The 22,686-nt window shown below is 37.8% G+C and overlaps 2 protein-coding genes and 1 long non-coding RNA gene across 14 annotated transcripts in view; 1 reads left to right on the top strand and 2 right to left on the bottom strand.

The window, feature by feature from the left end:
- LOC108259612 (CD276 antigen homolog) overlaps positions 1 to 17,452 on the top strand; it is a 95,260-nt gene extending 77,808 nt beyond the window's left edge. For 2 of the 10 annotated variants that reach the window (XR_008393669.1, XR_008393667.1), the window contains 4 exons: positions 838 to 1,080; positions 4,470 to 4,510; positions 15,454 to 15,765; positions 16,334 to 17,452. Coding sequence is in view for 3 of the 10 variants with exons in the window: in XM_053676766.1 (XP_053532741.1) it covers positions 3,630 to 3,799; positions 4,470 to 4,510; positions 5,323 to 5,634; positions 7,558 to 7,658 (624 nt within the window). In the remaining 7 variants the exon portion in view is untranslated. Of the gene's footprint in view, positions 1 to 837; positions 1,081 to 2,293; positions 2,825 to 2,858; positions 3,800 to 4,469; positions 4,511 to 5,322; positions 5,635 to 7,557; positions 8,052 to 12,965; positions 13,095 to 14,991; positions 15,059 to 15,453; positions 15,766 to 16,333 lie in introns of those variants that run through there. The other 8 variants (XM_053676766.1, XM_053676770.1, XM_053676765.1 and 5 more) reach the window with 8 other exon arrangements.
- The window catches only part of LOC108259547 (uncharacterized), a 40,363-nt gene extending 20,589 nt beyond the window's left edge, over positions 1 to 19,774 (bottom strand). The window contains exons 1-3 of the long non-coding RNA XR_008393676.1: positions 19,575 to 19,774; positions 15,508 to 15,616; positions 5,377 to 5,485 (exon numbers count right to left, since the gene is read on the bottom strand). This is a non-coding gene — a long non-coding RNA (uncharacterized LOC108259547). The remainder of the gene's footprint in view (positions 1 to 5,376; positions 5,486 to 15,507; positions 15,617 to 19,574) is intronic.
- LOC108259252 (uncharacterized) overlaps positions 1 to 22,686 on the bottom strand; it is a 201,073-nt gene that overhangs the window by 101,801 nt on the left and 76,586 nt on the right. The gene's annotated exons all lie outside the window — the stretch shown is intronic.

Here is a 22,686-nt window from a genome sequence, read left to right as displayed (position 1 = left end):
CATTAACAAGCAACAAATGACTGGTCATGATGTGTATGTGTGCAATATGAAATTACCCAGAGGTTTCACTGATTTAAATTGTACTTCTGCAAATCCAGTATGATACGGTAAGTGACAAATCCAGAACTTAAAAAAAATAAATATGCTTGACAGGCCACGCCCACAAGCACAACAGTATCATTGATCGCTGAAGATTGTTACACACCTACAGCAGGCAAACTATGTGACCCATGTGAATGTAGGGTTATTGGAAAAGTGCATGAAGATATACATACATACATATATATATATATATATATATTTTTTTTTTTTCCTTGATGTGTCCTGATGAACACATTTGTCTTAATATTATTGAGATTTTCTGTTTTTTTTTTTTTTACTTTTACTTTTTATTTATTTATTTATTTTTCTCATTTGTTTATGGAGACTTTGTGGGAGTTTGGTGGATTGTGAGAGTAAGCAGAACATGCCAATGCTTTGAAGGATGTGAATTGTAACAGAGTAATTTTATTTAATTGCGAATCTGTTTTTAGAGTGTCTGTTTTCATACAATGTAGCAAGTAATAATCTGTAAAAACCTTTGTAATATCACAGTCTCAAACTGGATTTAAAGAGAAGCAAATTAGTAAATGAATCACATGTGAATGATTTATATGAAAATGAATGAATAAATAAAAGACAAAAACAGAATGTCTCAGACAAAACTCCTTCATCAGCTGTGCAAAGTGCATACTGTTAGGTTTATGACTATAGATAGATTATATCTATATAGATTATATGAATATTTAGAGGGAAAGCTGCTCTGAGTGTTAATATGTATACATTTCTGTTGTGTAGAAGGACTTTTTAATACAGTTACAAACTTCTTGTGAATTGGGATTGTACAAGGACATTTGGGATTACTCATGGACTCTTAAAAGATCAGCACATGACCAGTCTTCCTCTGTACCTATACTAAGATCTCCACAAAGGGCTTCATTCCGCTGGTCCACCTTCATTCGTCCTCTCAAACGTAATAACTGGTGAGACCATTCCAGTTTGGCACAAGACTCTTGTTTACGGACAATTTGTGTATATACGGTAAGTTTGGTATTTGTAAATATTTCTGAATATGTTTATGGGGTAATGGCTGTCTGTCTTTTGTTAGTAATTAGCTAGCCAGCTAGCATTAGTTATACTAGTAATGTATATTTACCTCCTCAATAAGTGTTATAGCTTTAACAAGTTAATATGTCTGTATGTTGATCTGAACAAATACTAGATTATAGCAAACAACTCATTTAAAAGTGAATAAGTACTACTCTGCTTTCAGTTGATGCTGTGAGCAGTCATGGTCACATGATACCATCTGCTGAACTTTTGGAAAACCTTTCTATTAGTAGTTGGTTGATGTTCCTTCCCAACAGTGCTTATAGGAACATTTAGGAGTTGAGAAATCCATTGGAAACCAGTACCATTGCTATTTTGCTCAATAACCTTGTTTCAGAGGGAGAGACTGTTTAAGGGAGAACTCTTTGCCTCTACCCATCATGAAACATTCCTTGTGTGACAGCTTGGAGACAATTTTTTTTGTTACTTGCATTCAGAGACTGGAAGTAATAACCTGCCAATATGTCTTCACCCAGTAGTTTTCAAAGTTGGGGCCGCCAGGGGGCCTCAACAATTTGGTGTGAAAAATAAATACATCATTTTCTCTTTCTCACTCTCAGACAACCACACACACAACCAATTCCTAATGTAATGTAAAGATGTAAGATGTAATTATTAATTTAAAACGGGGGATATTTTCAGAAGTCTGTATTTTAAATGTGTTTTAAAGACATCTTGCAAAAGGGGGGCCTCGTTCAAATGTTAATGCCATTTGGGGGGCCTTGCCCTGGAAAGGTTTTGGAACCCCTGCCTTAACCCAACCTATTCTAATAAGCACTGGTAGGAGAAGTTTCAACAAATCAGTTATATGTTTGAGAATGTCTTGCACTACATTCACACTACCAAGTGATGTCCAAAAGCACACGAAAAAACGGAGTTATTGACTCTGAAAAGAAGGAACCGATTCTGAACAGCTGAAACAAGTGGTTAGTGATTCCAGATTTACTTCCTGTACTAACCTACGTAGGTTTGTAACAAAAAACCCTCCCTCTGATCTTCATCGGCGGCTCGCTGACACACAGAGCTGAAACTTTTTATGGTAGTGGGCGACTCCTTTTTGAAATGGTAGACCAATCACAACAGACTGTAACATCTAACCAATCAGCAGAATATGCTCTCTGAAAGGAGGAGTTTAGACGGAATCGTTTAAAACGAATCACTTGTTTGTGACACTTTAGGAGTAATGCTGCAGTTTAAATTATGAGCACGTTAAAGTGTTTTTAGACTCAGGATGCATGTAAATCTATTGTACGAGACCTCTAAAGCATAATTAAGCACGTTTCAAACTATAATAACTGCGTTTTAAACCTTTTAAAGATGCATACCTTTCCCCCCAGCCCAGATCCTGGAGAACCCCTTTCTCCTGCTCAAATACACTAACTTCAGCTCAGAAAGGGCTTTTAATTAACTAAGAAGTTGAATCTGGTGGTTGGGAGCAGGGTAAACACTAAAATGTGCAGGTCGGGTGGTTCTTCACGACCAGAGTGGGGAAACTGTGAAATAAACAGTTGAGTGACGTGATGAGGCGCATGCGCCTTATCACAAGTTCCCCCTTGTTTTCGGAGGTTTTCTTACTAAGATACCGCAAATTTGTGAATATTGTTGTTCTGTTAATTTATAATTTATTTATTTCATAAGAACCTGTTTTGCTCGTGTTATACGCAATGAACGTGAGGTATGTATCGGATAAAAGCAGTACTAGAGTTAGATATTTTCCAAATGAAGAGTTTATTGAGTTTAAGCTAAGCTAAGCTAACTCGCCGCTGCCCGAAAAACAAGGCGGAACGGAGCTAGCTAATTTCCTGACCTAGCTAAACTAGCCAAAATATATTATACAGCTGTTCAATTACTCCAATTAAGTAACTGTATTACCCCTGGCCTTACACTCATCCTATTAGTTTATCTTCTGGTTTAAACATCTTTCGTTTTTACGGAAGCCCTAAAATGCTTGGCCTCGTATGGCTTCCGTACGTTCTAGAAGTATGTTCAACAGAAATGTTCAATATAAATGAAACTGGGGGAAAAAAAAAAACATCTTTCGTTTTTACGGAAGCCTAAAATGTTTGGCCTCTTATGGCTTCCGTACGTTCTAGGAGAGTTTAAAGCAATTTATTTAAACTGCACGATGATAACCAAGTAGATAGCTTGCATTTAGTTCAACATTATCTGTGCTTCTATTAATCACAAGCTTCACTTTCTAGTCTTAGAGGAGTGCAATTTTATATTTAACCCTCTTACCCCTTAGTTCCCACAGTATTATGTCCCACAACCCTATATTCCCCATAGAAACAGCACGCCAACCCTGAGTTCCCAGGCCAAAATTGACCCCAAAATCAACATTTTAATTTTAAAATTTTTAGGCCTTGAAACAACTTCTAATAATGTATTTGTGTAATATTACTTTGAAAATGAAGCAAAGTATGAAGTGAAAAAAATGAAGTGTTTTTACTCCAATTAGAGCACAATTCTTAACTAGAGAAATGCTCGTTAAAATCCTTCTACTCATTTCTACTCACTGGTTGATGCTGAAGATGAAGACGGATCAGGGTCTGAATCAGGAGACTTTGCAACTCTCAGTTTCGGTTTCAACATCGCCTGAACTTTCACTGCTGTCACTATCTAGAATCTTCGCTCTCGCCTGTGTGACTGTGTATGTTTTCTTTTTTTTTTTTCCACTGTTTTAGATGTACCTGTGTTCACTGTAGGTGTAACCTTAGCTGGAACACGATTAGCTTTTCGCTTTGCATTTTTAGTTCACTTCTAATATTACACTAATGTTCAGGCTTGGATCTTCATCGTAATGCCGGCGTAATAACGTAATCACGTCATGACGTCATCAACCTTCCGGGTTAAAAAAAAATATATTAAATAAGTAAGGAATCATAGCAGAGTAATGCCGGTACACCGGCCTTACAGGGATAATGTTTACACTGTAAAGCTGCTATATCGGCCTTACGGGTATATGGCATAGACGACCAAGCCGGTATATCGTCCTTACGGGAATAGATCAAAGACGGGCAAGCCGGTTTTTCGGCCATACGGGGTAAGAGGTTTAACCAGCACCATCCCCATGTGTTTTCCAAAACCTGCAAAGAGATTATCATCTGTCCGTGTAGAACATTTCCCTACAGACCCAGGGTGTTTTAAGGGCATCAAGAAGGGCAACAAGCACATCCTTATTATTCACTTAATACATTTCTGAACGTTCCTTCTATTTTCCCAAACTCACAAATTAAACTCATTTATAACTCCATTATACAGTGATCATACTGTTAATTTATTCTGCTGTTCCACCTCTTTCTGTTTTTGCTTAATTACAGCTGGATTTTCTGCTTCACCTTCCTGCTTCTGATACACACAGGTGAGTGTTTCACACCGCAGTAAGCAGATGTGTGTACTGTATGGAAAAGTGAAACTTATTCAGTAATTACTGAAGAAATGTGTGTGTTTCAACAAATCACTTTTATGTTTGAGAATGTCTTACCCTACATTCACACTAGCAAGTGTTGTATAATTATTCGTTCTTTAATTATGTGCACGACACAAACCCACGATCTCCCCCTCACAACTCTGACCTGCAGTCAAAACTTATAACCATGGCTTCAGGTTCTTTTGTTATTTACACATGCCCTCGCATTACAGAGAAAAAGAAAACTTGGAAGGAAGTAGCAGAGATCATTTGTCAGTTATCAGAGTTACTATAGCCTTTCTGTCCACTCGAACCAGTCTGGCCAGTCTCTGTTGACACCTCCCATCAACAAGGTGTTTCTGTCCGCAGAACCGCCATCACTGGATGTTTTTTCCTTTATTGCACCATTCTGAGTAGACTGTCGTGTGTGAAAATTCCAGATCTGCAGTTATAGAAATATTCAAACCAGCTCCTCTGTCACCAACAATCATTGCCACAATAAAAATCACTCAGATCACAATCACATTCCCTTCTCCCCCCTCCCTCGGATTGTTGATCTGAACATTACCTGAAGCTGCTGGCCCGTATCTGCATGATTTTATGCATTGCACTGCTGCCACATGACTGGCTAATTAGATAATTGCATGGATGTATAGGTGTACAGGTGTTCCTAATAAAATGCTCAGTGAGTGTGTATTCTTGATGTATCCTGAAGCGACCATTGATTTTCTTTGTGTGTGGGTTTTTTTTTTTTGTACTTTCAGTGTCGTTGCAGAGTGTCCCTGTTGAAGGTGTTCTAGGAAAATCAGTGATCTTACCGTGTTTACTGGAACGGAATCTCCAGGAAGTGTACTGGCGATACAACGACAGCAGGACGGTCTGTGACATCAGTGACGGTAAAGAAGATTTCGCTGAGCAGGATCCAGCCTATAAAGACAGAGTTACAATTTCTCCATCAGAAATTAAGAAGGGGAATTTCTCCATCACGCTGAGGAAAGTGAAGGAATCTGACGCAGGACCGTACACCTGCATCGCCCCAAACATCAAGACCGTAAATCTAGAACTTACTGTTAAAGGTGTGTGACTGTTTTTCCAAAATCAAGAATTAAGTTTTCTTAAGCAAGAAGTTTCTGGAACATGGTGTTTTGTTTAGCACGATTCAGTCATTATTCTCAAAATGATGTGATTAAATCACTTAGATTAATCCTTTTGCCTTAAATTACTGCTAATAGACCCACAAACTATATTTATAATTATTTGAATATTTTCAGGGTCCTCAAGAATTATTGGCACCTTTTATATAAAAATAAAATCAGTACAAATGAAAAGTCATATGGAAAAGAGTGTTCAATTCTATGTTTTTGGTTTTCAGGGCCTAAATAACAATTGTGTGGTCCTCACCAACTTCTATACACAAATAATCTCAGGTGACGACAAGACAGATTTTGCAGAAATTTTTTCCCAAAAAGTAAACAAACATTCAGAAACCAGGTGGGGAAAAATAAGTACACCCTATAATTCAACAATAACTTGAAGTAAATGCTCATCAGTTTCTTACATCATTTTGAAGAAATTGTTCCACTCCTCTTTACACTGTTTCAGTTCATTGATGTTTGAGGTCACTTGTTTTTATGCACAGCTCTCTAAAGATCCCACCATAGCATCTCAATGGGGTTGAGGTCTAGACTTTGACTTGGCCGTTCCAGCATCTTGATATTTTTTTTTCTTCTTTAGCCACTTGACTTAAGCTGCTGGACAGATGGCCTCACATTTTTCTCAAGAATATTCTGGTATTAAGTGAAGTTCACTGTAGTCTCAACAAGTTTCCCGGGTCGTGTAACTGCAAAACAAGCCCAAATCACCCCCCTACACCACCATGCTTCAGAGTTGGTATGGGGTGTTTGTTGTGACATGCTCTGTTTGGTTTTTGCTAAACACTACTCTGTGCATGATGACCAAAAATTTCCACCTTGATTGATTTCATCAGTCCAAAGGATATTGTTCCAGAACTTTTGTGGTTTGTTTGGATATCAATTTTGCGAACCTAAGTCATGCTGCCATATTCTTTATGGAGAGAAGGGACTTTTTCCTAGCCACCACTCCATGAAAGCTTTACTTGTTCAGTCTTTTTCTAATTGTGCCATCATGAACATAAATATTTAATCTGCTTACAGAGGCCTGTAGGTCACATGATGCAGCTCTTGGGTTTTCTTGAATTTTCTGAGATGCCCAATCTTGAGAATATTGGCAACTATCTTGAATGCTCTCCATTTGTAAACACTCCATCAGTGTAGAATGGTGAATTTAAAAAAAAAAAAATAGGAAGTAATTTTTGTAAAAGCCATGTTTCAGAACGATCAGCATCCTCATAATTAATATATATCGACTCCTGCTCTGGAGAGAATAACAGCACTGAGTCACTTCCTGTCTAACAATGTTGATGCTTGTAGAGGATCCTGGTCCACTCCTCCATTTTACACTCCTTTATATTCTCTGGTCTGTGCATGTGGAAGCTATTTGTGAATTCAGACCACAAGTTTTCTGTAGGTTTCCAAGCCAGAGGCTGAGAAGGTCTCCACAAAGTATTACTGTTGTGTTTCTTTAATCATCGGGAAGTAGGTTTGTCTCATTGTCTCGCTGAAAACTCTAGCAGTCTGAACCTCCTGGCAGAGGCAACCTGGAGATATTTTGGCTGAAATGTTCTGCTACATAACAGAATTCTTTTATGTCATCAGTCTTCACCTGAGTGTCTGCCCCAGCAGCAATGTAGCCCCATAGCAGTAGTTTTCCACCTGTTTCAGATGTCATCATTTGTTACTTCCCTAATTGTGTTTAATGGTATCTTTTCCCCATGCTAATGGAAGACAAAGGGCTTTTCCAAGTACAATTAATTTGTCATGATGTATGTGGACAAAATGATTTAAAAGGTTATTCTAGTGAGAATGATCTATCTACACATGTACTGTGTAAAATTAATGGCTTGTGTTTGTGTGCAACAGAGAGACGAACCGCACCAGGAAACGGTGATTCCCTGAGACGTGCAGACGGTCTGTTAACGTTGCTGCTGGGATGTGCTCTGCTCTACAGCTTAACCTTCTGAAGAAAACCACAAGCTCCGTGTATGCATTATCTTCACATACAGGCATAACAGGAATGTCTTTTACAGATTTCTGCTTGGTTTATAATGTGTGTATTTGTTTTGCAGAGTTTTGCGGTGTAGAACCCAGTGTTTCCAAAAAGTAGAATGTCTCAGACAAAATTCCTTCATCAGCTGTGCATAGAGAAGGTCATTGTGTTGTGTGTTACAGCTTTAGAAACACTTTACTCAGTACATTACTCTATTACTCGCTCACTCTCCTCCTCCTTCTCCTCCTTCTATCCATTTTCATGGGTCACAATTTTTGACATAGGGCCACAAAATTGAGCATCTTATATAGGAACAGTGTGCTTCATTGACCTATTGCACTAATATATATATATATATATATATATATATATATATATATATATATATAAATGAAACATACTTTTTTTTTTAAGGTAGCATAAATAATGCTCAGGTTAGCTAGTTATACATGTTGAATATCCACTCACTTTAACCATTACAAACAAAAGTACAGCCAGGTCCATAAGTATTTGGACAGATGGGTGTTTTTTTTATTTTAGTTTTAAAGCTGTCTACTACAGCATAGTGGAGTTGAAATTAGATAATTAATATGAGCAAGATTTTCAGTTTTAATTTGAGGGTATTTGCATCCCAATCAGGTGAACAGTGTAGCACTTTTTCTATGTGCCTCACTATGTAAAGGGACCAAAAGTAATTGGACAAACTAACAAATCACAAGTTAAATTGTCATTTTTAATACTTGGTTGCAAATCCTTTGTAGTCAATGACTGCTTGACGTCTGGAACATGTAGACATCACCAGAAGCTGCGTTTCTTCCCTGGTGATGATCTCACAGGCCTTTCCTTCAGCTGTCTTCACTTCCTGCTTGTTCTTGAGGTGCTTTGCCCTCAGTAAGGGAAATGCATCTGTTGGTTTCAGATCAGGTGATTGACTTGGCCTTTATAGAACATTACACTTCTTGGCTTTAAGAAAAAGTCTCACGCTGATGTGGAAGTATGCTTCAGGTTGTTGTCCATCTGCACTGTGAAACTTTTTGAAGCATTCAGATTCAGAAGGCTGAATGTGAGCAGATAATGTAGCCCTGTACACTTCACAATTCATCCTGCTGTTTTTATCACATCAATAAATACAAGAGAACCAGTTCCACTGGCTGCCATACACACCCACGCCATAAGATCAGGTGGTACGTTTCATATCACAAGCAGTTCCTTCCCTTCTCCATACTCTTCTCATCACATCATTCTGCTACAAGTTCCTGTCATCCGTGTATAGGATGATGTTTCTGAACTGTACAGGCTTTTTCTCCTGGTCTTCCTGTTTGTGAGGCTTACCAATGATGTACATCTTGTAGTAACCCCTCTGTATTTACTCTGGTGAAGGCTTCTCTTGCTTGTTGACTTTGACACAAATACACCTACCTCCTGGAGGATGGTCTTCTTCTGGCTGGTTTTAGTGAAGTGTTTTTTCTTCACCTGGAAAAATATATTGTCATCCACCACAGTTGTTTTACGTGGTCTTCTGAGCCTTTTGGTGTTCTGAAGCTCACCAGTGCACCCTTCCTTTTTTATGAATAAAACACACCTAGCCATTAAATAGCTGAGCAGCTAATTGTCCAATTACTTTTGGTCACCACATTAAAAAGTGCTGTTTTACCTGATTCAGATGTAAATACCCTCAGATTAAAACAGAAAGCCCGGACTTTGATCTCATTCATTATTTAATTTCAACTCCACTATACTGTAGTAAACAGCTGGAATAAAATTAAAATAATAAATCCATCAATGTTCAAATATTTATAGCTTTTAAAAACAGGAAAGGAACTGCTAGCTCTGAGACGAGACAAGAAGATAATTCGACCAAAATTTAGAGCAACAAATTGGGACAGGCAGCAACTATTGAAGCATCCTCATGTACAATGTTGTATTAATTATAATTCTCAGCAGTTGTTTATACGGATGAGGAGTTTTCATGATGAAGTATGAGACATTTTATTATTGTGGTATTGTACATTTCATTTAAAAAAGTATTAAATTTGCTTTTTAGCCATTACTCTACACACTAATCCAAAAAGACACAGGAAAACATGATTTTCAATATTTCTGCTAATTTAATCAAAACTGGAATCTCTCATGTAGAGAAGTATTCACACCCTTTATGCAGCAATGACAGCTTCTAGTGTTCTTGGGGAAAAGTCAGTTTCTCTCAAGGACCCCAGTCAAGTTCTAAAGACATCTCAAGATAATCAAAGCAACCAGGATGCACCTGAACTCAGTTTGGAGCGTTTAGACACATCATACGTCTGTCATTATGGATTATTGTGTGTAGATTAACGTCCAAAAAAACTCAATTTAATCCGTTATAATTTAGAGAATTGTGTAAAAGCGGAAGTGTTTACCCTCTGTGTGTATCTTACTGCCTCGGTCCAGTGATTTTGTTTTTTGCTTCATGCTATTTATTTCATTTTGTATTTCTATAAACTATAGATGTGTTCAGAAGGACATTTTGATGGCTGTCAGAAAACAGGAACCACATAGCATGTACAAATTTACATATACATGCAGATTTACATTGGAAACATTATGTTCTAATAAAACTGTAGTACTGTTTATTTTTATTTGCTGTAAAGTGTCCCTGTGAATGTACCGCAAATGTTCCTTAAGTCACGCAATAAACATTTCACTTTAGCCTTTTAAAAAAAAAATATGTTTTTTAAGTTTACTAAACCAGTGTTACATTGCATTGATAGTTTACTAAGTTGCTTTGATAATAAAGGATCTGCTGGCTGAATTATCATGCCTATTATTGAAAATGTGCACCTGATGGAACTCATTACTATGATAATGTTATAAAGAACACGTCATTTAGGCGCTGATAAATAAAAACATACAATTGAAAGAGGATGTAATTACTTTTTCCCCCATGACTGATGTTCGATGTGAACACTAACTAAAGCTCTTGACCTGTTTCTGTATGAGTGACTCGCTGATTGAGGATTACACGAGTGAGCAGGTGTACAGGTGTTCCTATTAAAGTGGACAGTGAGTGTTTGACTAACCCTAACCCAGACATGCATCACCATTGCTGTAGGTTATACACTTGAATATAACTTTAAAAATCTCAATCCTAAGAGAAATGGTATCCATTTCTCTTAAAAACATTTACTCTCTTACCTTAAATCACCAGCTGAATGGCTCTTTTCCTCTTTTATTTTTTAACTTCCCATCTTTGAGACAACTTCTGTTTTTCATGCAAGTTCTGCTTTTCTGTTCACTTCATTAAACAAAATTAAAATGCACTAACTAGGAAAAACTATTATAGTTCAAACAGACTCTCTCGTCAAAATGGCAGCATGTGAACATGAGGTCTAGATCACTTGCTCTGAGCAACAGACACCGAATGGAGAACAAAGGACAACAACAACAGATGACAAACATTATGGGAACTGTGAAGAAAACTCCCAAAAACAACAGTCAGTGACAACATCAACAACCTCCACAGCGCAGGAGTGTAGGTATCAGGATCCACCATTTGAAGAAGACTTGGAGAGCAGAAACCATACCAGGCCATACCACAAGAAACAAATCACTCATCGGTATTAAGAATTAGGAAGCCAGATTTTGGAATTTGAAAATACTGAAATACAGAGATGAGCCACAGAAGTTCTGGAACCAAGAAGAACCTCTACCAAAGTGAGGGAATGGCAAAAATGTGGCAGCAGAAAGGATCTGCTCATGATCCAAAACATTCAAGCTCATCTCTGAAACATGGTGGAAGATCAGAGATCATGGTGGCTTGCATGACTGCTTCTGGAACTTTCTCACTAATCTTTATTGATGATGGAACTCATGATATTAGCAGCAGAATGAATTCAGGAGTTTACAGGAACATTCTGTCTGACAATTTCAGTGCTCAGTGTTCACAAGGTCACTTTGGTGGCTGGTTATCAATGTTAAAGAGTGCAGAAAGGCAGGTTAATCATTATCATCGTCATCATCGCAGTGTTTTTCAGTCTTGATCATCTAGTCCTTGTTTGCATAGTTTTGTGTTTGCTTTGCATGTTTCATGTCCATGGACAGAACCGCACCTGCAGACAGTTGTACCAGCTGACCTTATAGATCCTGTACAGATCATAGATAATAAAGGACTCTCTCTTCCCCTCCACCATCCTCCTCACACATGGGCTCATGGGTCAAATCATTGGCACGTTTTCCAACAGCTTCAGAAGTGAACATTTTTTTATGACTCTAAAAATGTATTTCATGATTGGTCTCTTTGGTGTCAAAAGTTCTTTGTTTTTCCCCCATGGTAATAGATGGAAAATGTCCCGTGTTACAACCCCCCCCCCGAGTACAAGTAATTTGTCCTGATATAATTTTTGGAGAAAAAGATTTAATATGTTCTAATGAAAATGATCCATCAGCACATATACTGTGCCAGGTTAATGGCTTCTCTTTGTGCGCAACAGAGAGAGAAGAGAAACGATCACACCCGCGTGTATTGTCTCACTAAATGGTGAATTCCCGAGACGTGCAGACGTTCTGTTAACATTCCTTCCCCCATGGACCATGTTAGCAACCAAATGACATCCTAGCATTTGTTGTGAAAGGGTTTTCCTTCACCAGGGAAACAATTCTTCTGTCCTCCACCACCTTCTGGGCTTGTTCATCTCGATGCAGAGCTGGGCCTGCAGCCAGGTATCATTTGAACTTGTAGAACTTGTACAGATTGTAGATAATAAAATATGGCAAAGAATAAAGGATTTCATCAAAATCCTATGTTCCTATGGCCTATGTTCGGAGGCATTTGTTGAGGGCCTGGCAGCATTATTTGCAACCTACTACAACTTCAGCCTTGCTTATCGGGATGAAGCTGCATGCACACTGGAATTCATTGAGGTAAGTCACGTCTTTAACTTTTTCTCATTATTTCTTTCCTTGACTTTGTTTATGCAAATTTTTGTCCTCAACTCAAAAGTTACGGTAAACATTTGGACTCCTGCTTCTCATGTCCATCAAATTCACCCCACTCAAAAATGGCTTATTTTGCCATGAAGAATGTTTTAAGGTTTTTATTAGGATTAGATTATTATGTGGGAAAATAGTAGAAAGGAACCTATGATGATTTATAATCAGGCAGGTAGTTAATATTGCTGGTGTCAGGGATTTCCCCATCCCGGCGCTCACTTTCACAAGTCTTACCCGTTGGGTACATGCTGTTTTTTGATAATTGACGCTCTGGGTGTTTATTTAGGAATCGTGGACATTAACCCACAAACAGGATCAAAGGTTGCTGCTGGAAATCTAGACAAGAAAACTCGTGAAATGAACCCACATTATGCATTCTGCTTCGAAAGCTGGAGGACTTTTTTTTTTTTTTTAACATGTATTCCAGTGTAATGGGAATAAGAAGGTAGGCACACCCCTCTGACCAATATTTTACGCTCATGTAAAGTCTTGGACTTTGAATGTATTGGCAGTTTAAACAGTAGACACAAAGTTCTGACCATTTCATTTGTGTTGGTTTGTTTCAAGTTTATAACTGAAGTTCAGTCACACTCTAGTGATGAGTCCCTTTAATTCCCTGTACGACCGAAAATGTATTGCTGCTGCTCTCGGGTCTTGGTAGCAGAAGGAAGTCCTTTTCTTTTTTGTCTTTTTGGCCTATTTGCAAAACTTAAGCAGATTTTCATTTATTGTGAAATCTCCACCCTCATTGATTTTATTTATTTATTTATTTATTACTAGTGTTTTGGAAACTGGTGCTTATTAGTGTTAAGTGTAAAGTTTTACTGTTCACAAGTATATTAAATTGACACAATGAGAGACTGTCACGATAGCGCCAGCAGAGGGCGCTGAGGCGACAATGTGCATGAGCGGCTTCAGGGCGCGCACGTGCTTGAGATGCGCATGTACACTACCACTGTGTCAAGTTTTGCCGATTGTCAGCAATTAAGAGAGTGGTGACTAGTTCTTTAAACCCCTCGTGTTGATGTGCACGTCGCGCGGCATTAACCTGAACTCAACTGAATCTACCCCTACGAATCGGGACTGGACTAAGAGAGACAAAGCTAAAGAGTTACAAAGCAACACCAAGCCAAACAAGTTGTGTGTTCATGATATGTCATAGTTGAGTGTTCATGCCATGCCTAAGTTAGATGAGTGTTTCCTACCATAGTTTAAGGAGGGTTCATTGGATTAAAGAACGTTCATGTTTTAGTTTAAGGAGTGTTCAGGCCTTAGATCAATTAGTGTTTCCGTTCCATGTCCTCTGCTTAAGTATCAAAAAGACTTCCCTCCTGCGCTTACTTCCTGTCCAAGTCTCGTCCCGTAACAGAGACTAACGCAGTATGTGATTACTGAATTTACAGCAAACGGAGGTTTATATAAAATGTACTACATCACACTACTGAAAAATCTCGTCTGTCGGGGTAGGTTCCTTTCCATTTCGGGTCCTGAACAAAGCGAGATGGAGGAGTATGTTTTGGAGTCGTTGTCGCTGGGGATTATTCAACCATCCAACTTGCCAACAGGGGCATGGGTTTTGTAAATAAGGTCCTAAGGTCCCCCCCCTCATCACCTCACTCACAGCGAACCGAAATATGAAGTGGTTAATGGGAACCTTCTAGTCGTCAAGTGGAGGAAATGAAATACTTCACTGGTAGTGTAATTGCCGTGCTTCAGGTGTGTGTAGCTGGGTGCACCTGACTCTTGTTTGCATAGTGGTGCATTTGTTTTGCATGGTTTCGGTCTACAGAGAGGGCCAGGCCTGCAGCCAGTTTCACCAGTTCAACTCGCAGATCTCGTAGAGGTTGTAGATAATAAAACATTATTACGCTATGATGAGACGATGTTCCCATAATAAACAGATAAAAATAAAAAAATGTTGTCCTTTTAGTGTCACTATACTCACGTAGATTTGTTTGTATTTTTTTCCTCTTAATAACAACTTTGAACTCAAAAAAATAATAGTGAAAATAAATATTTTTTAGAGCAAATAAAAATAAATAAATAAATTTAAAAAATTTCTGGCAATCAGGCATTGTCAGGTGCCATGACTCTAAAGTTCCTCCTATTTTGGAGGGTTTGTTACCTAGGGACCTTTTTTGTGAATATCAGTGTTCTGTTCATTTCTATTTTATTTACTTTACTTTTATTTTTATTACTTTTATTTTATTTACTGATTTTTGAACATTCCTTCTAGTTTCCCGAATTCACAAATTAAACTCATTTATAACTCCATTATACAGTGATCATACTGTGAATTTATTCTGCTGTCCCACCTCTTTGTTTTTTTTTCTCTATTACAGCTGGATTTTCTTCACCTTCCTGCTTCTGATACACACAAGTGAGCGTTTCACACCGCAGTAAGCAGATGTGTGTACTGTATGGAAAAGTGAAATTTATTATATTAATTACTGAAATGTGAGCATCAGTGGGTCTAGACATGAAGATTCAACAGTTCTATGATTGAATGTGGAGAACGTTAAGCAGGAAATGACTGCTCATTTTCTGTTTATGTGCTCAACATTAACTCTGTGATTTCAAGAACATAAAACAATGAGACTTTTCTCAGTTCAATGCAAATTAGTTACGATGCAATAAGCGACAAATTACACCAGTCCTATAGCGTGACGTCTCGAATAGTGTGAATGTGGTGATATTGCAAAAGTGCATGAAGCTTTTTATATATAGTGTTGATGTACCTGATGCACACATTTGTATTTATATTATTGAGATTTGCTGTGTTTTCGATTTTTTCCCCCTTTCAGTGTCAGTGCAGAGTGTCCCTGTTGAAGGTTTTACAGGAGAAACCGTTCACTTACCGTGTTCACTTGGACAGAAGCTGCAGACTCTGCATTGGCGATACAACGACAGCAGGACGGTCTGTGACATCAGTGACGGTAAAGCGGATTTTGATGAGCAGCATCCAGTCTATAAAGACAGCGTTAAAATTTCTCAATCAGAAATTTAAAAGGGGGATTTCTCAATCACACTGGGCAACGTGAAGGAATCTGATTCAGGACAGTACACCTGCACCGTCCCAAACAGCAAGACCCTGACACTAGAACTAACTGTTAAAGGTGTGTATGACTTTTTATCTCAAATCAAACATGAAGCTTTTTCTTAAGCAGGAAGTTTCTGTCACATGTTTTTTTAGGTTTTGTTTACCACGATTCAGTCACTATACTCAAAATGATCTGATGAAATCCTAAAGATGAGTACATTTAAATCACTTAAGACCACTGCTAATATATGTATACACATAAACACATTTATAACTCGTTATGTATTGAGTGTCCTCAACAATCTGGCACCCTTCATAAAAATCAACACTAATTAATATATAAAAAGAATAAAATATGGCATAAGTTCAAATGTTTTTCCCAAATAAATTTAAGAAGCCATGTTTCCAAATTGATCAGCATCCTCATAATTAATTAATATACAGCGACTCCTGCTCTGGAGAGAATAACAGCACTGAGCCACTTCCTGTAATGACTAACAGTGTTGATGCTTGTAGAGGATCCTGGTCCACTCCTCCATTTTACACTCCTTTGTGCATGTGGAAGCTACTTGTGAATTCAGACCACAAGTTTTTTGCAGGGTTCATTCACAAAGCATGAAATTTTCTGTTTCTTTAATCATCAGGAAGTAGGTTTGTCTCGTCATCTCGCTGAAAACCCGTTTTCGGCAAAGTCTGAAGCTCCTGGCAGAGGCAACCAGGAGATCATTTTCTGAAATATTCTGATGAATAGCAGAATTCTTGACGCCACCAACCTTCACTACAGTCCCTGAACCATCAAACACAATACATCCCCAGAGCAACACCGATCCACCACCATGTTTTACAGCAGCTATCGGGTGTTTTTTTCTTTCCTGCATGCTTTTTCAATTCTTCACCAATCATGCTACTGGGATGCAAAATCAAAAGGTTTGAAGAGGAACGTCTTTCTTGCAACACCTCTGAACTTCTTGTTAAGAAAGTGGTGTTTTAACATATACCCCCCCCCCCCCCAACTTGACAATCACAAGAATCCCGCAACTTGTGCGTTTCTTCTAAAAACTGATCTTTATACTCTCTTTTCCCCTCCACCCTCCTCCTCAATCATGGGCCAAATCTCCCCCCACCCCCAAATAAATAAATAAATAAATAAATAAATAAATTTTGTTAAGCCTCTAAATATTATGCTTAATGATATTTTTAAACTGTTTAAGTATTTTTATGCTCTTGCTCTTTTGTGTTAAATGTTCTGGTAAAGGGCTTCCCCCAAGTACAATTAATATATTTTTTGGAGAAAATTATTTAAAAGGTTATTCTAATGAGAATGATCCATCTACACATGTACTTGGTTTAGTTAATGGCTTCTGTTTGTGTCCAGCAGAGAAACCAATCCCACTAACAGGTGAATCTCCGAGACCAGCAGAAGGTCTTTTAACGTTCCTGCTGGGATGTGCTCTGCTCTTCAACTTAACCTTCTGAAGAAAACCCCAAGCTCTGTGTGTGTATTATCTTCACATCATCACAGCAATGTCTTTTACAGATTTCTGTTCAGTTTTTAATTTCTTTCACTAAAAACAGTACTACTTTGGATCGAGAGTAGACCGAGTTGCATTGATGATAATGGATCAGGTTTTATAATGAATTCTGCTGGGTTTTCTGTTGAATCATCATGTTAATGAAGGAAAACATACACCTGATGAAACTCGTTATGATGATAACGTGTATACGTGCAACATAAAAAAAGCATATTAAAAGTATGGCTTCGATTTGTTTCTCAAAGCAGTGCGATTAAAAAGTGATCAATTCTGCAGCATTTGTACTTTGACAGCAGAGCGCCACTATCCATCTTTATTTGCTGTGACCAATGAGCATAAACGTACCACGTGACATCACACACACACGTGACCCTGAAGCTTGGTGAGACGACAGAAGAAAACTTTAAAACTGACCCCCATGTGAGAAACAACAAATGTGTCCTAAACAAATATTTTAATATTAGTTCATTCTTAATATTAAATTCCCCAATTATTAAAACAAATCAACGACTACACGTGTGAAATGAACCATGGCTGTGTTTCTCGAGACACGTTTGCAGACGAGGTACTCTCAACAAAAGAACCGAAACAATGACGAATTATTTAATCAGCTGTTAATTACGCTGATTTCTGTTTAACTTTGGGACACAATCATAGGATTAAATTCTAACATGGTGCAAATGTTACACTAAACAGTAGTTAGTATTGCTCAGGATTTATATTACAAATGTCAAGTTAACCTCTGAACAACAACTTCATATGAAACATGAAAACATGGTAGGTGAAGTTGTTGTTTTTTTTCTTCCCTTTTGATGTGGTCTACTTGTGGTAGGGATCACATGCTGTGGAAACACATTTTCAAGCCATTTTCACTTCCAGAGGTCAGCCATTTCCAGTCAGAGCTGGCGATTCACAGTAAGTGGCCATGTTGTTGAGCTGAGTTTAACGTCATGCAAATGAGACGCGATGTCACGACTACCAGTGGAAGTACTGGTCCATTCTGACCCCTACTTCATCATTAAACATGATCCAGTGCTGGCTCAGAACATCCACTGCTGAATTCTCTCTTTATATCTATGGAACTCTTTTGGGTTTTGAGTGTAGTCATACAGTTAGTTTGTTACTGCATGTGACTGCTTTAAGACTACGCAGGAAGCCCTTAACATTTCATTAAACTGCAGCACTGAAATGTTTACCGAAGTGTCTAAACATCAATTTTGGTGTAATTAAATAATTTTAGCGAATCGAATGATCATTTGAAGACCTCTTGAAGGGGCAGAACCTCATAACCAACTGCCAATCACGAAACAAGAATAACCCTAGGATCATCGGGATCGCTTGGAGCCTGCAGTAGTGGTGTAATTTCCAAATATAAATAAACTTTAAGAATAAAGCATTTTTTATTCCCCTCAAAAGTGTTGTTTATGAATCTTGCTAGCTAGCCATCACTTCCTTCTTCAGCTAGCAGCTCAGCTATGTTTTGGCACAAAATAACAGAAACTGCCAATGTTTAATGCTCATACTTACAAGGACAGACTTAAAATTCTAAAAGAGGACAGTATCTTTAGTTAATTCAGTACATTTAGGTGGTGAGTAATGAAAACATGAATTGAAAGAGGATGCCATTACTTTTTCCCATGACTATGTCCACATCAGCCCGTTTTGCTTCCTCTGTGTTTAACCACCAGACATACAGGATGTGTGAAGATCTGGAATCATTATGATGTCGGTCATGTAAATTCCAGTAAATAAACACTTCCCGATTCATCTCATGCACCATAAACCTCGCCAATGCTGCGTTTAGTTTATTTTATTTCAGGCTGCAACACTTTGTGACTTATTCATTAGTAACCTTCCTGTCTGACCAGTCTCATCTGACCAGTCTGACCAGTCTCCCCTGACCTCTCTCCATCATCACCAAGGAAATCCCGGGAGAGCAGACGTTTCTGAAATACTCAAACCAGCCTGTCTGACAGCAGCAACCACACCACAGTCAGAGTCTCTGAGAGATTTTTTTCCATTCTGATCTTCGATATGAACATTAACTAAAGCTCTTGACCTGTTTCTGTATGAGTGATGGATAACTTTTATACATGTTTACTGTGCATTTAAAGAACAAAAAACACACCATCAAGACTGCTCTAGGTAATACATGTGTGGATACATACATACATACATACATACATACATACATACATACATACATAAACATATATACATACACACAAACACACACACGAGAATCTAAATCCTAAGAAAAACAGTGTTTGTCACAAAATGTTAATAATTCTGCTGGAATTCAACTCCTTTTTTCTATTTTCACCTTCAAAAAAACCTCAACGGATTCTCTTACCTTAAATCACCAGCTGAATGGATTTATTTCCTCTTTTATTTACAGCTGAATCTTTTCATCTAAGTTCTGCCTTTCCACTCACTTCAGTAAACAAAACTAAACTGCACTGACCAGGAAACACCAGTCAAACAGACTCATAATGTCCGCGCGTGGAAGAATGAATCAGGTGTAGATTAGCTGCTCTGTTACCGAGGAAGTGTGTTGGCAAAACGCTGTAGGCGTGGTCACGCGTGTGGGCGTGGTGAACTCCGTCACACACCTGTACTCATAATCATGCTTTGCGCCCCAAGTGTTTGAGATTAGAACTGACCTCCCCCCCCCCCCCCCACTTTTATTTTATTTATTTTTTATTGTATTTATTTTTGTATTATTTTATTTAATGTAGTTGTTTTTCCAAATAAATGTTTCCTGATGGATCTGTATCATTTGTATGACGGTAAGTTGCACCATAGGTCTGAGTTCAAACGCAAAACACAGTTTGGAATAAACAGTTTTGCAATTGATTAAAGAATAATAATAAAAAAAACATGACAGGGTGTGCTGATATTGGAAAATAATCCACACCAGGATTGTTTGCTTTAATAGGTACTCTAAAATACTAAACTAATCTGTTTTGACATGTTAACTAAATTGCAAAAAAATAGCTCCATGTGTCTGTCAATTGCTGCCTTCGATAATTTGTTTGTTAATTTTATTTAATTTTTTCATCTTCCTGATGTCTACAGTCACGTTGACTTGATTTAACAAACATCTACCAAACTAAAGAGACTACTAAAAAGTTAACAAGGACTCAAATTAGGATATTAGATTACAGCTGTAGAGATTATTTTCCACCACTAGAGGGCAGTATTTGTTCAGCGTTACTAGTTTTAACGCCTCTGTAAATCAAAACCTGATTGTATACGTGACCAGACGCCCTCTAGTGGCTGACTGCAGTACATTTTTCAAACCACGTCCATTCCAAACTTACTCAGTGGGACAGGTGGCAAACTTCCATCTTAAGTTACATCTCCACAAATAATTTTTTGGAAAAATTGTGCTGTTATTTGAAAACGTTCTCCAACAATATTTTTCCCGATATTATAAATGTGTTTTTATAAGAGCTGTGACATCATTCATTCATATTGGTTTGCTATTCAAATGATCACTTAGCAAGCTAATTTAGACATCAAAATGAGCAACATACAGGGCAAAAAACCTGTAATCTCAGTAAGAGTTTCAGGTGCATGTTGGAAAACATGTATAGGACACTAAGCAGAACACTATTTCTGAAAATAATGTGTGGAATAAACCTTTTTTAAAATTAACTTTTGGTTTGTTTTCCATTCATTAACATGTAAATGAAGGGGGTTCAAAATTGTACTACAGCCAGCCACTAGAGGGCCTCAGAGATATTTTTGGTTTCACGTTAAACCCCTGCTGTGGCGTCCACCTGTAAATTGTTTGAAAGAAACACAAAAACGCATACATTTTGATTTATTTACAGAAATCCTTTATTTGTCACATATACATTACAATACAGTGAAACTCTTTGCTTCGTTTATCAAAGCTTGTTAGGAAGCAGGGGTTGGAGTGCAGGGTCAGCCATCTTACAGCACCCGTGCAGGGTTAAGGGCCTTGAATCCCTGACCTTCTGATAAGCGACCCAAAACCTTAACCACGGATCCACTACTACCCATAAAAGCTAATGTACATGCTAATTTTTTTCACATTTTTGCACATTCCATAATACAATTAGCAGTTATACTGTTTTCATTTGAAGCTTGATGCTTGATCGTTAATCTGATTGGCCCTTAACGTTGAAAATTAATTGTTTCCTCTCTTCTTCTCTCTGTGCCCCATATTTGATTGGAAGACTGCGGCATTTAATGCATCTAGCTCATCGCTAACATTTTATACCATTCCTGATCGAGCTACATGTTGAATCACCTGCATTTATTGTTGTTACTGGACCATAATATCTGATACCGATGCATAGGGGCGGGGTGATATACAAAAAAATGGCATGTCATGAAATTTCGGCAGTGTGTGATGTTAAAACGAATATTGATGTGATTTTATTTGGTAATATTAAAAATATACAGGAAATTTCAAAGAAAATAGGTTGAAAATTGATATATCTATATATAATATCTGACATGCTGTTAGTGATGGTGCTAGAAAGACAAAACAATAGCGGTTATGAAAAATGCGCAATGGGTTTAACGATCTCGCCAGTTTACCTTCAACTCCCCATCCCCTGGTACCTTCAACCAAAACTGGTTTTCCTCCGTCCATCATGTGACTAAACTTTAGCCAAAATAAAATATTTTACCAACAAATGTGAAACTGGAGACTGACTTCACTTATTAAGTTCACTTATTACTAGAGATGCATCGATACCAGATTTTTTTAAGGCCGAGTACGAGTACCGATTCTTTTGCTGTATTATTCACTGATACCAGTATTTTTAGATACACAGCAGTACAGTGAGACAGACGATTTGAAGACAGCTTTGCAGACTGCTATTCTTTGATTTGTGGTGTTCATCCTGAAGGACCTCCAAACCACAGAGATTTTGTGTTCTGCTCTGCTGAACAGTGAATTTTTGTTTGTGTATATTGACGACAGAAGTCCCATTGTGTCCTGAAACACACCACTGAATATCTGTCTGTAGCTACATTTGACTCATAGCTCCTTTTTTTGCCATAAACTTATCTTAAATAATCATGTGTGCTAGATGATGAAAAGCGAGCATGATAACTTTAAACAGAATTAGTAGCTTCTCAACACTGCTCTTGTTAATGGACTAATCAGCGTAACAAAAAGAACATTCAGGCTAAAGATACTTTAAAATAGATTATTTCATACTTTATTTCATTGTATTTCATTTATGTAATTTCAATGTCACACTTGTAAACTAACCCCAGTATTTAAACTGAAACACTGTCGGTGCATTATGGAAATATCTCGGCCAGTGAGACAACATATAACCACAAAAAGTCTTGCTAGAACAAATTGTACACTTTTCTTCTGCTTTTTAAATGTTTCTTTAAATGGCCGACATTCTAGTAAGAACACCAACTGGACATTTTTTCAGCATTTGAAATCTGACTCACTTCAGTCCAGTGAG

Source organism: Ictalurus punctatus, chromosome 27 (assembly GCF_001660625.3).
Source record: "Ictalurus punctatus breed USDA103 chromosome 27, Coco_2.0, whole genome shotgun sequence".
Lineage (NCBI taxonomy): Eukaryota > Metazoa > Chordata > Actinopteri > Siluriformes > Ictaluridae > Ictalurus > Ictalurus punctatus.
The sequence above is the reverse complement of the archived record's forward strand: the minus strand, read 5'-3'. Positions and strand labels throughout refer to the sequence as shown.